General features: G+C 50.6%; 1 protein-coding gene across 3 annotated transcripts in view; it reads left to right on the top strand.

Annotated features, from left to right (window-relative positions):
• The first annotated feature begins 8,030 nt into the window (after positions 1 to 8,030).
• The window catches only part of SLC25A37 (solute carrier family 25 member 37), a 40,221-nt gene continuing 34,344 nt past the window's right edge, over positions 8,031 to 13,907 (top strand). The window contains exon 1 of one of the 3 annotated variants that reach the window (XM_086703435.1): positions 8,031 to 8,404. In XM_086703435.1, coding sequence (XP_086559561.1) covers positions 8,189 to 8,404 — 216 coding nt within the window. In that variant the 5' untranslated portion in view covers positions 8,031 to 8,188. The remainder of the gene's footprint in view (positions 8,405 to 13,907) is intronic. The other 2 variants (XM_086703437.1, XM_086703436.1) reach the window with 2 other exon arrangements.

Genomic DNA, 13,907 nt, shown 5'->3' with positions numbered 1-13,907 from the left:
AAGTTACAACTGACACCACAGAAATACAAAGGATCATAAGAGACTGCTATGAACCATGAAATGCTAACAAATTTGAAAAATTTTTAAAAATGGATAAATTCCCGGAAACATACAACCTCCAATATTGAATCACAAAGAAATGGAAAATCTGAATAGACTGATCACAAGTAATAAAATTGAATCAGAAACTCCCCAAAACCAAAAATCCAGAACTGGATGGCTTCACAGGTGAGGCCTATCAAACATTTAAAGAAGTTAGTACAGGGGTGCCTGGGTGGCTCAGTCGGTTAAGCGTCTGACTCTTGGTTTCAGCTCAGGTCATGATCTCACGGTTTGTGAGTTCGAGCCCCAAATCGGGCTCTGCACCAACAGAGGGGGGCCTGCTTGGGATTCTCTCTCTATGTCTCTCTGTCCCTCCCCTACCCGTGCGCCCTCTCTGAAAATAAATGAGTAAACTTAAAAAAAAATAAAAAAAGAAAGAAGTTAGTGCATATATTTCTCAAATTATTCCAAAAAATTAAAGAGAAGGGAATGCTTCCAAACTCATTTTTCAAGGCAAGTTATTACCCTGATACCAAAACCAGACAAAGACAACACACAAGAAAGAAAATCACAGGCCAATATCCTTGATGAACATAGATGCAAAAATCCTTAACAAAATATTAGCAAACTGAATTCAACAACACATTGAAAGGATCATAAACCATGATTAAGAGGGATTTATTCCAGGGATACAAGGTTGGGTCCACATCCACAAATCACACCACATTAACAAAACAAAGGATAAAAATCATATGGTCATCTCAATAATTGCAGAAAAAAGCATTTGACAAAATTCAACACCCATTTCTAATTAAAAACTCTCAAAAAAGTGGGTATAGAAGGAAGGTACATCAACATAATAGAGGCCACGTATATGTGTAATCTAAAAAACAAAACAGGGGCACGTGGGCAGCCCATCCGGTTAAGCATCCGACTCTGGATTTCAGCTTAGTCATGATCTCGTGGTTCGTGGGTTCGAGACCCACATGGGGCTCTGCGCTGACAGTGCGGAGCCTGCTTTAGATCCTCTCTCCCTCTCTCTCTGCCCTTCCCCTGCTCGTGCTCTCTATCCCAAAATAAATACATAAATTTTTAAAACTGTATCAAAAAATAAAAATAAAAACAAAACAAAACAAACAGAAACAGACTCCTAGCCACAGGAAACAAACTGTTGACTACCAGAGTGGGGAGGGGTGGGGGAGCAGGCAACATAGGCGAAGGGGATTAAGAGGTACAAACTTCCAGTTATAAAAGATTCAAGTCACCGGGATGTCGCGTACGGCAGAAGGAATATACTCAATGATATCGTCATAATTTTGTGTGGTGACTGATGGTAACTAGACTTAAGGTGGGGATCATTTTGTAAAGTATAAAAATATCAAGTCGTTATAACGTACACCTGAAACTAGTAAGATATCGCACGTCAGTTAGACTTCAATTCAAACAAGGAAAGAAAAAGAGAGGAGTCAGGGATGACTAAGCTTGCCAGCTGGTTGCCTGGTAAGATACAGACTAAAAATGGCATCAGAAGGAGTGGCCAACTAGAAGGAAAGACGAGGAGTTCAGTTTTTGATCAGACAGAGTTGTCTGCACACCAGTGACCCCAACCCCTCCTTTCACAGGTAAAGGAAATGGGGCAAAGGACATTAGGACTGGAACCTAGGTCACCTGCCCCTCTTTGCAGCTCTCTCTACCTCACTGTACTGAGTTGAATAGTGTCCCTCCTAAATTCACGTCTGCTGAAAACCTATGAATGTGACTTTATTAGGAAGTGGGCTCTTTGCCGGATATAATCAAGCTAAGATGGTGTCATACTGGCACAGTATGGGCCCCTCATGCAATATGACAGGAGTCCTTATAAGAAGAGGACAATCTGGATGGTAGACATGGAGAACACAGGGAGAACGCTATGTGAGATGGAGGCAGAGATCCAAGTGATGCACCTAGAAGCCAAAGAAGGTCAAGCACAGCCGGGAGCCACCAGACACTAGGAAGAGACAAGGACGGATCCTCCCTTAGAGGCTTTGGAGGGAGCGCGGCTTTGCCAACATCTTGATTTTGGATTTGTAGCCTCCAGAACCGTAAGAGAGTACAGTTCTGTTATTTTAAGCCACCCAGTTTGAGGTACTTTGTTACGGCAGCCCTGGGACACTGATATACCTCCCGAGCTTTCGGTTCAGGTGGGATATTCAGATGTCACTGTCTGGGAAACACAAGGAAATGTGGGGCTTGAGTGCAGAGGAATGGTCAGGATTAAAACAGAGCCAGGGTTGGGAGTGGGAAGGGGGGAATAGAAGAAAGGACCACAGGGAAGAGGAGAAAGGAAGTCTGAGGAGAGGGTGCGGAGAGAAAGGCAAGGTAGAGAGGAGGCAGAGGGCACTGCTGGAAGGGCAAGAAGAGAGAGGAAGTGAGGGAGGAATTTTAGAGGAAGCAGAGGTCAAGAGGTCAGGACTAGACCAGGCTGATTTGGAACTGAGGTCACTGGTGACCTTTTCGAGAGCTCCTCTGTTGGAAAACCGCAGGGGTTAGAAACCATGTGGAGGCTTCAGGAGTGAGTGCATTGTGACTATGGAAAGACAAGGGGAGATTATTCTTTCAAGGACTTCCGGATGGAGGGAGAGATAGGGCAATCGCTTAAGGTGTAAAGCAGGGGAGAGGGATTTTTTTTTTAAACCATGGAGAGTTGAGTCTATTTATGGAGAAAGGTGAGGAGAGGGAAAAACTAACAGATGGAAGCTATCACAGTGGGCGGCTAATGGATGGTCCAGCATCCACCCACGTGGACACACAGACGTGGTACTTCTCGCCCGGAATTGAGCCAGTGCTTTGCTTCCAATGGGGCCTCAGCACTCCTCCGCCACAACCCCTGTCCGGTTCTGGGGCCCCGGGCCATTCACTAGGGCATGGGCTCTTGAGTAGAGCAGGCATGGGGGCAGTGCATAGACGGTGTGGCCTGCGACGTGGGGAGGGGGCAGCTGGCATGGTTGGGTCTCCTCAGTGAAAGTGCGTGGGACAGCTGCTAAAGAGGATGGCCCAGGCATCCACAGAACAGGAGTCAGGGGACTGTCCCACAGTGGTGGGGCCCAGCCACATCACATGGATGATCACCGGTGGACTCCAGCAGTAGAATCTGCAGAAGTGTGAACAAAGGGCAGGCTCTCAAGAGGTAGAGCAGGTGTCAACACTCCTCTCCCAACCTGCCGATTCAACCCCTAGCTCTGACCCTCGCCCATCGCCATCCTTTGAAAAGAAAAGCCTGGTAAAGTGAAGCAGCTCTGTGTTCTCTGGGCCTGATGGCTCTCTCTCACTCCTTCCTTATTGGACATGGGGCTGTAGAGGAAGGCTAGCTTTTTGTCTTCATTTCTTCTCCCATCTTATGGGGAGATTCATCCCAAAGGACGAATCACAGATAGAGCTTTTAGGAAACACGGTGCTGAGCTTGGGAAGGCAAGAGATTCTGGGAATACGGGGCCATATATGTATAAGAGGGAGGGATCCCTCCACTTAGAGGCCCTTGCAGCCCTTCCAACATATAAACTTGACTTGAAGTGAACGGATAGACGGAAGGGTGTACATCAAGAAAAACAAAGACAAAACGCACAGCCCCCCATCCTGGTACCACACCAGCTCCACATGGTGTTCTAGGACGCGTCACTCCAGCTGCGGTCACTCCAAGGCATGGAGCCTCGTCCCTGACAAGTGTGTCCCCGGTGGGGGCTACAGCATTGGCTGAAATCGGGATAGGATCATTAATATGTCTGTGTGTTCCATAGGTGGGCAGGTGGATGCCAGGGCTGGAGCAATTATTGTGGGAAAAAAAAAAAAAGACAGATTCTGGAGACAGACTGGACCTCTTACCTCTGTACTGTTAACTCCTTTCCATTTCTTTCCCCTCAGTATTCCCAAATTATATATACTTGGCCATGGGATTTTATTTTTTACAGGCATTCTTTTTAAGTTTTTATTTATTTATTTTGAGAGAGACAGAGACAGCGTGAGTGGGGGAGGGACAAAGAGAGAGGGAGAGAGGGAATCCCAAGCAGGATCTGGGCTGTCAGCACAGAGCCTGACGCGGGGCTCAAACCATGAAACAGTGAGGTCATGATCTGAGCTGAAACCAAGAGTCAGACGCTTAACCTACTGAGCCCCCAGGTGCCCCTTTATTTTTGTCTGTGTTTCATTCGCCACGTGTTAAGTAGACGTGAAGCATGCCGACCAGTGGGCAAGAGCCACACAGATCCATGACGTGCTCTTCACCATACAGCCTCTGTGGCTTCCCCTTTCTAAATGGAGCTTGGATCCCAGTTAGGTCAGGGCAGTATGATGACATCCTTAGAACTTCAAGACTCAGGAACTTTATGTAAGAATCCAGTGGAGTCAGCGTGTCATTTTGAGTCTCCAGGCCCACCCTACAGGACAGGATCACTGCTCTGCTCCCAGGTCCCTATGCTCCCTCTTTGTTGACAGTGGTGGCCAAAGCACTGGGTCATGGCGTCTGGGATGTCAACTCCCTCTAAACAAGCCTTCACGGCGGTCTAGGACCGGGGCTGGTGTCTATATTCTGACATCCAGGAATGGCTCCTTCATTATCAGACCCTTTTGCTAGTATATACAATATTGTTAGAGCTGAAACCAAGGCTGGGCCTCCAGGGAGAACCCTCAGATCCACATTGCCTAACTGGCTTCCCAAGGGAATCTCCACCATGTGTTGGTAAGTGAGGAAGGCCACTTACGGGAGCTATGGTTCAGGGATCATTCCTGCTGCCACTCCCATTGCCACAATTGCTTCTTGACATCCATGGATCCGGTGACCAGACACTGGCGTGCTGTTGCAAGAGGAAAGCCATTGCCCACCCCAGCTGCTCCTGGCCGGAGCGTTTATGACCTCGCAAGGCATCAGAAAGCATCAAAGAAGCAGGAAGGTGACTTCTGTCTCCTTACTGCCTCCCAGATCTCTCCAGTTCATCTAATTAGCAGAATCAAACTCACATCTGGCCTCCTAGCTGCAAGGGTCTGATAAATGTGGTTTAAAAATTTCTGGCCACTGCAGTATAAGAAGGAGTTTAAGATGGATGCTAAGTGCCAAACCACCATATCTTCCTTACATGATGAGAAAAAGTATTGAATACTTATAGTAAATTTTCCAGATTCTCTAAACGGCTCTAGCTTAACATTTATTTAATGACATTTTAAAAAGTCTGGTGTCTCTGCAAAACTGATGCACATAAGGGAAGGGAAACAAAAATAATATAAAAACAGGGAGTGGGACAAAACAGAAGAGACTCATAAATATGGAGAACAAACTGAGGGTTACTGGAGGGGTTGTGGGAGGGGGGATGGGCTAAATGGGTTAGGGGCATTAAGGAATCTACTCCTGAAATCATTGTTTCACTATAGGCTAACTAATTTGGATGTAAATTTTAAAATATAAAAAATAGGGGCACCTGGGTGGCTCAGTCAGTTGAGCATCCAGCTTCGGCTCAGGTCATGATCTCACGGTTTGTGAGTTTGAGCCCCGTGTCAGGCTCCGTGCTGACAGCTCAGAGCCTGGAGCCTGTTTCGGATTCTGTGTCTCCCTCTCTCTCTGCTCTTCCCCCACTCATGCTCTGTCTCTCTCTCTCTCTCTCTCTTTCTCTTTCTCTCTCTCTCAAAAATAAATAAAACATTTGAAAAAATTTAATAAAATAAAATAAAATTAAAAAAAATTTTTCAAAGAAAAAAAAGTCTGGTGTCTCTGAAAACTATGGGCATGTCCACATTTGCCAAGATTCCTCTTAATCATCCAGAGGGTGGCTTCTCTCCACCAGCATCACCATTGCCAAGTTCAGAAGGCTTCTCATCCACTAGGAGACTGTCTCCTAAAAAAGAGTGATCTAGTTTCGTTCTTTCCACTTTTTAAGTTATAGAGATAATAAAAAGCATTATTTAGGTCTGAAAAATACAGTAAAAATACCTATAATCCTATGTCACTATCACAATGACCACTTCACTCAGTCCATGTGCATATTTACATCTTTGTAAATGTCATCTTTATATAATTTTGTTTTGTTTCTTCACTCAACATTGTATCATAATCGCTTCTCATCTTATGGTGTAATGTAACCACAATTTTTAATGGTCCCATAATAGTCCACTAAGATACAAATTATAGTTTACTCATCCATTCCTCTCTAGTGGAACATTTCAGTTGTTTCCAATTATTTAGTACTATAAATAATATTTTGAAGGGGAGCTTACGCATATTTAAACTTTTGTGGCACATTGCCAGAAGGGACAATGGGTCAAAAATATGTATTGGTTAAAAAGTATCATTTAAAATTCTTTTAAAAAATTAATTTTATTTCAGAGAGAGAGCGCGAGAGAACATGAGCAGGGGAGAGGAGCAGAGAGAAAGAATCTTAGGCAGGCTCCACAGCGCAGAGCCCGACATGGGGCTCGATCCCCGCACCCAGGGATCATGACCTGAGCGGAAATCAAGAGTTGGTCATTCAACCGACTGAGCCACCCAGGCGTCCCCAAAAGTATCATTTTTAAATGAGTATCAACAGCTTTTGATGAACGTTTCTTAAAAATCACCTACAGTAAAAACAATTTTTTCTCTGGCGATCACTAAACAAAGAGCTTGCTTCTTCTACCTATGACATCCTTAGCACTCATCTTGGGGGCTACTACTGGCTGCTACCCAAAATGGGAAACTGGTGCCCTTGGCCTTGAAGTCTTAATTGACAATACTCACATGGCTGTACCTAAAACCCCTGGGGGGGGGGGGGGGGGCTGGGTTGCTGTGACCTGAATCTTGGAACCAGGGTGAGGGCAGAGTCGGTGCAGATCTTCAGGATCTCCCCCACCCTTTCCTATCTCTCAAGGCACAGCTTTCCTGACCAGAAGGCTTCCCGGGATAAGGTGTCTGGTGCTTCACAAGTGCCAGGTCTTAAGCCCCAGAATGAGCACATTTAGATATGCAGATGCCATGCTTTCATGGAGGCTTCCAAAGACAGGTCATTCTCCTACTCTCTGATTCCTCCCCTTCCCCCAGACAGAGCAAGACAACATTGTTTGGTTGAAATAAAGCAGCCTGGTTACACTTGAAGGAGTCCGTTTCGGATGAGTTTAAGAACCAGGAGAGCAGAGTCTTAAAAGGCAGGTAGACGCGATGCTGCAAGATATTACTCGGGGCCCCTCTGCACCCCACCCAGAGATCAGCCTCTAAAGACCTTCCAGGCCTGTCAGTCTTGAGGAAAACGTGCTGAAAGGCGTTCTGATGACTACCCATGCCTTGATCAGTCCAGGGCAAGGTGGCGTTAGCCTCTTCGTGAGAATAAGAGAACAAATTTACCTGTATATTACGTGTTTCAGTGAGAGAAAAATTTTTGATGAAATGGGCGCTCTCCCCAACAAAGCAGCTTAGCACAGGCCCTTGAGTCTAAACTCTGTCACCTCCACGGTATATGCACAAAAGGAGGTGGTGCTCCAGTGACACCGCGCAGTGCGTCCTCATTTCTAGAACTTCACTCCACACACACACACACACCCGCCCCGGGTGCCCCCCTCCCCCATCCGGCCATCATAACTGCTCCATAGATGGCATCCACAGGAACTGCCCCCACTCCAGGCCTTAGGAATGCCAACGCGTGCTGAGTAACACTGTTTGCAAAACTCCGGGCTCTGGGGGAAGATTGCCCGTTGTTCCTGATCTCCCTTCAGCCCTGGGCACGTCCCTCTTGCGGTCCGGCTGACGCTGCCCAGTGACCACCCGCCCCCCTCCGCCCTGCCCGCCCGCCCGCCCCAAGGGCAGCAGCAGCAGCAGCAGCAGCACCAGCAGCAGCACCCTGGAGGTAGTACAACTTCCCGGGACACCCCCATGTCTTCTCTCGCCCCCGTCCGGTTGCTTGGAAATTTGCACTGGACAGTGACGTCACACAGGAAGGCGGGTCCCCACTATCCCGTACACCAATGGCGGGGCCGCGGCTGGCCTCTTCTTTTCCAGCGATTGGTGTCTGGGGCCCCTTTGCTCCACCCCAGCCCGCCATGGCGTCAGGCGCCGCAAAACCGGGGAGGTGGTTCCCACTTTAAGAAGTGAAGTTTTTCGCCCCCTCCCCCTCCCTGCCCACCTCCTGCAGCCTCCCGCGCCCCGCGGAGCTGGCGGATGGAGCTGCGCCGCGGCGGCGTAGGGAGCCAGGCTGTGGGGCGCAGGATGGATGGGGACAGCCGAGATGGCGGCGGCGGCGGCGGCTGCAAGGACGGCGGGTCGGAGGACTATGAGAACCTGCCGACCAGCGCCTCCTTATCCACCCACATGACAGCCGGAGCGATGGCCGGGATCCTGGAGCACTCGGTCATGTACCCGGTAGACTCAGTGAAGGTGAGGCGCGAGAAGACTGTAGGCACGGAGGGCGCAGAGAGGGGAGCGTGCGCGCGTGCGTTTGCATCCCGCGCAAGAGCAGCCTGGGGGAGCGCCCCGAAAACACCTCTCCTCCGGGCTGTGGCGGGCGTGGGCCCGGCGCCCCGGCTCTCGCGGCGAGCGCGCCACTCCTTCCGCCGCGCGCCGGGGCCCCGGGGGGCGCCCCTCTGCCCACGGGGGTGCTCCCGCCGGCGCCCCGCACCGCAGCCTCCGCCGCGGGCTGCTCGCGGCGCTGCGGTGGGGGGAACTGGCGAGCGCCCCTGCTCTCGGCGGCGGCGGCGGCGGCGGCGGCGGCGGAGTGCCCGAGGAAGCGATCGCTGCAGCTCTGCACAGTCTTACCACGTCTGCCCACGCGACCGTAGGGCTCGGGGGGTCCCAGCTCTTCGTGGCTCCCGCCGGCGCGCCCCCTGTCCGAGCCGCGGCGAGAAGTGTCCTCTGGTCCGTGCAGGGCGGCGGCCAAGGCTGCCCACACGTGCGCAGTTTCCGAGGGAGCTCGCCGCCGGGAAGCGCTAACCACGCTGGCGCGGAGAAACGTGGCTCCGGCTCGGCCGCGCGCCCTCTGGCCCGAGTGTGCTTCTGCTCCTGCTCCTGCTCCCCGGGTTTCTGGGGAGGCGTAGGAGTGGTAGGGGTTCTCTTGGTCCTTAGCAGCTCTCTTGGAGATACCGGTTCAGCGACGCCCTTAGGTGATCCCCTTCTCACGGGGTTTCTGCACCTCTTCCCCAGGAGTTCGGGCAGCTGAGCAGCCTAGAGGCAGCGAGCCCTGCGTTGACATTTGCCTTCTCTTTTTGTTGCAGGGAGGCGGGCAGGCAAGGAGAGCGTGAGCTCTACCACTCTTACTGTGGGTTGTGTAATAGGCACTCGGTTTACCCGTCACTTCCCCAGGTAGTTTTACATGCATTTCTGCAAGGAGGCAGCGTTAGCCAGGAGTTTTCCTGTTAGACCGAGAGCTGCCTTCTGTCCGCCTATCCAGGACACCGAGTGGCAGGAAGGTAATACGGGTATTGACACCTTGCACTTTTGTAAGCATAACTCCACTAATTCATCCAGCAACCCAGGGATTGACAGATGAAGAAACTGAGGCAAAGAGATAGCGAACTGATTAACCTACCAGGCTGATACTCCACCTGCCTCCTCGGACTCCAGCCCCAGTGTGCTTTGGTGGCACTTATCTTGAAAGGCAGGGCTCACAGCGCTCCCTCACTGCAGCTGTTATCTTCTTGCTGATGCTGGCCCCACACTGGAGGTGTGAGGACCAGAATGTCTGACTCAGAGGGTTTTCCCTGCACTGGACAGCTCTCCTAGAGCTAGCTGTCAGTGGACAGATAGACACCAATGCAGTGAGAGAAAGCGTGAGCCTTTGAGGAAAGGTGAGGTCCAAGCCTTTAACTGTGCCGCTGAGCCTGAGCCATCACACCTTTGGCTCGTCCAGCATCCCAGCAGGGAATGAAGGGCATGGTCCTTGCTGCCAGGGTTATGGAGGGCAGCGGGGAGATCTTGCCTCTTAGGCTTTCGAAGCTTCTCCAGGGAAGACCCTGGACAGATACCAGGTGGCATTTGTATAGCAAAGAATCCCTCACATGTAATAAAATTTCCCATATTTGAAGCTGTTGTCTCCAGTGCCTTTGGACAGAGTATCTAAAAAGTTAGGGGCAGGGAGGTGTTATTGGAGCAGGCACCAGACCCACAGCATCTCAGAGATGAACGTTCTATCGAGGAACTCTACCGTTTCAGAGATTTTGCGGAGTTTGCTTTAGCGCATCACTGTAGCTTATCTTTAGGATTAGAAATAATTAGTCATGCCTTTTCAACTCCCTTTTCAACACCCTAAAGAGGCATTTGTCTTACATGTTTAAGTTGTGTGTTCTGTTTAGTTTTTTCCCTGCCCCTCCTCCTGCCCTGTAGACGTTGTCTGTTTGGCTACAGATGTCACTGTGTACTTAGTGTTACTTTACTTAGCAGTTTTCACCTGTGGATAGAGGTAACAGGGTGCATGCGGTAGCTGGAGCTGGTCTGGCTGTCCTAGATAAGTCACTCGCCTTACGGGGCTTGACTGTACACTGAAGGCCTGGGTTAGCTAATCATTAAGGAGTTCTTCTGTTTTTTAGCATGCAGGTTTGCTTTTAGAGCACCTCGCTTTTCACCACCACTTTCCCGGAAACGGGTAGCGAGGATTATTCTTTTCATATTTCAGCTGAGAAAAAAGGCACAGAGAAAGTTAAGTGGCATGAGTCATCGCATGAGCCCAGGGGAGGCTGCAGCAGAGTGCCAAGGTCTGCCAAGATCAGCAGAATTGTCCGTGCCCAGCATGACGTATCAGGGATGCGTCCATGCTTCAGTCATGGAAAAATGCTCCATTTGGGGAGACCTCGACTGTGTGCTTAAATGTTTTGGGTGATGGAGACTGTGAGTAATGGAGTCAGAAGCCCTAGGTCGGGTTTGCAGCCCTGCCCCTAACTTGCTTCATGACTTAGGCACTGTTCTGTGCCTCAGTTTTGTCATTGGAAAGTGGGGGCAGTGGACCAGTTCAGTATGTCTCCCCATTCTTAACCTGTCCCCCTTTGTATGTACACAGAACACCCATCGTCCTCCTTTATGATACTTGACATTCCCAATAATTATCACAGTTGAAGCCAAGTCAGTGTGAACTGTAGGTTGGAAGAAAACGTTTTCTTTAATTTTATAAGGCACACAGTTTGAACTTTGATCATGTGACGTTAAGTGAGAGTATCGAGTGGGTCTGCTTTTTCTAGTTTTTCTGTCCTAGATGGTGGGGATCATGGAACCTGGTGCTGGCCGCTTTCACCACTGAGCCTGTCCTCCTTGCTTTTGTGGTCACAGGGGCAGAAGGCCAGCCTTACTAATGCCTTAAAGTATTATGTTCACTATGCCTTCTCATGAAGTCCCATCCCCTCCTCCCCCCCCCCCCCGTGTCATTTTAATGACCTGTGTTTTTCAAACTGTGCGTTGTGACTCATTAATGGCATCAACATTTTAAGAAAGACAGATTGGTGAGAGTTCAGAATTTAAGTGCGTGTGCCATGCAGTAAGGAGAGTGTTGCTTAGTGAAATTGGTGTGTGTGTGTGTGTGTGTGTGTGTGTGTGTGTGTGTGTGTGTGTGTATTCCCTGGCTGGCTGTGCAAAACGCTCTTCCGACTGGGGTTTATGGCCCCAGAAAGTATGAACACTGAACCTGATGGGCACTAATGCCTCTTGAGCTCCAGTCGCGACAGCCTGTGATTATTAAAGCATTATTTGGAAGACCTTCCGCAAACTTTCACTGCTTCTTCCTGTGCCTTCTTCTCTCAGTCCCCAGGGGTGGAGTGTGAGTGCTTACTAACCCATGAAGGGTCCAGCCACCCTGCCCTCCCATCCGTTCTGAGCCCCTGCATCGTACCAAGGTAGGGAACACGAGGGTTCTGCAGGGCTTTTGCCAACTGGTAGCGATGACTCATTCCTTTCCAACTGGGACTTTTGCAGCAGGTTCCCCACGATTCTCTAGCCGGCCCTCCACAGTGGCAAGGGGCATGGTCACCTAGACCAGCACGTGGGGGTGGCGGTGAAAAGCCCTGGTCGGGAACGCTCGAGACCGTGGGGAGAATGCCAGGTGGGTGGAGGAGGAAATTCCATCCAGATTAGGCACACCACTCTAGACCATGCTGAGTCCCGTGGTGGTGAAAGCAGGGGCAAAAGGAAACAGGAAAGATTTGAAGCGAGGGAACTTCCGCTGACCCTTTCTCAGACCTTCGTTTGCTTTGCTAGTCAGGGAAATGCTGCCCTTCACTCTGCTGGGAGAAGGCCTCCTGCCCAGCCGGGCCCGTGGCGCTGATGGCGAGGGTGTGAGGCTCAGGCTTCTCTCTAGGAGCCCGTGGGTGCTGAGCCCGTTGGAAAGCTTGGTTGGCCTCGGGGAGGGGGGGGTGGTTGCGTCGCTGGCCTTGCTGAGCTCTCAGCAGGAGTGAGCCAGGCAGGTGCCAGGAGGGCTCCGCATTCCTCACCCGGGAGTTTGCTCCACCGGGGCCTAGCCATGCAGGCTGACTGGTAGGAAGGGTGCTCAGGCAGAGTCCCCTCCCACCCACGTCAGAGCTTTCAAAACCCAGTGCAGTTCAGTAGATGCCATTCAGCTTCAAAAGGGCGTGAAATCCCAAATTGCTCTAGTTCTTGCGAGAAAATTACAATGATTTTTCTGTCTCTCTTCTCCTGTCTTGTCTCCTTCGCGTCCCTCCCCTCCGTTCTTTTCTGTCCTTAAGTGGGAGGTGCTTTTCTAAAAGGTGCATTTGGGAGGACCAGGGAGTCAAGAAAGGAGTGCCCTTGAACTCGGGTCCTGTTCTCTGCCTCGTGAGCACCCGTGCTGCTGCCCAGAGCCGGGATCTGCACCTTGCAGGCCTGCCGCTGGAGGAGGGGGCGGATCTGACCCAGCCCCGTCTGCCCGGAAGTGGGGGAGGGGTGGGCTGGGGCAGAGGGCTCGAGGGGGCGCCCCTGGGATTCTAGTGGGCAGAGACGGCGCCTTCACCTCTAGAGAGGGGCAGTGGGGGCTTCATGGGGGATTTCACCGACTGGGTCCTTTAAAGCACTCAGGGGTGTGCACATGTCACAGGGGAAGAGAGGGCGTTGCTCTGTGGAGTGTTCTTCCCCTGCCTTTTCCTGGTTTTCATTTGGGCCTGTTTTCACCACCTTTGGCCATCTCATTCATGAGGACTTTTGTCCCAACTGCTCTTTGGAGCAATGACCAACTATAGTCCCACTTTCCCCTTTTTTTTTTTTTTTTTTATGGGTTTTTGACCCCCCCTTCCAACTCCAGTTGGGCTGCCCTTCCCCAACCCACTGGATGAACTGGCTTCTGTGTGTTGAATGAAGCCTTTGGCAGTCTCTCGTAAACCCCAGAACATTCTGGCTCTCTTCATATCTCTCCTAGTACCCAACATTTCCTTCTCAGAGAGTTTTCTTTTTCTTTTTTTAAACCTCAGTGAGCCCTCTGGCCTCATGGGTGCTGGCTGCAGACACATCGCTACAGTCATGCTGTTTTTTGCCGGGCGCTTCAGGAAGCACCGTGAGCCCTAAGCCGGCCCTTCCCCTCCCCTCCTCCACCTGGGGTGTTCACGGCTGACATTTCTCATAGGGGAGAAGTATCTCATCCCTTTGTCTTTAACTATATAAGCCTTCCCTCCATCTCTTTCTGAGCCCGATGTCTCACCCTCAGAGAACTATCCTGGGGAGATTCAGAGCCCAGTCTTTGACTTACTGGTTGGGGCAGGACACTTAGCTTCTGTGAGGTGTCATTTCTTTGTAAAAGGCAGACACTAACTTTCTTGCTGCTTTCTCTCTCCTGACCCAGCTGTCCCTTGCTCTCTTCTTCCCTCGTTATCGGTGAGACCCTACGGAAGTTCCTTGTAACAAACTCCCTCATAGCCTCACCCTGTGCTCCTTCTGCCTGCCTGAGCTGAGAGAAATTCAGCTCTTCTCCTGAGGC

This window comes from Puma concolor, chromosome B1 (assembly GCF_028749965.1).
Source record: "Puma concolor isolate L17-30 chromosome B1, mPumCon1.1.hap2, whole genome shotgun sequence".
Taxonomy (NCBI): Eukaryota; Metazoa; Chordata; class Mammalia; order Carnivora; family Felidae; genus Puma; species Puma concolor.
The sequence above is the reverse complement of the archived record's forward strand: the minus strand, read 5'-3'. Positions and strand labels throughout refer to the sequence as shown.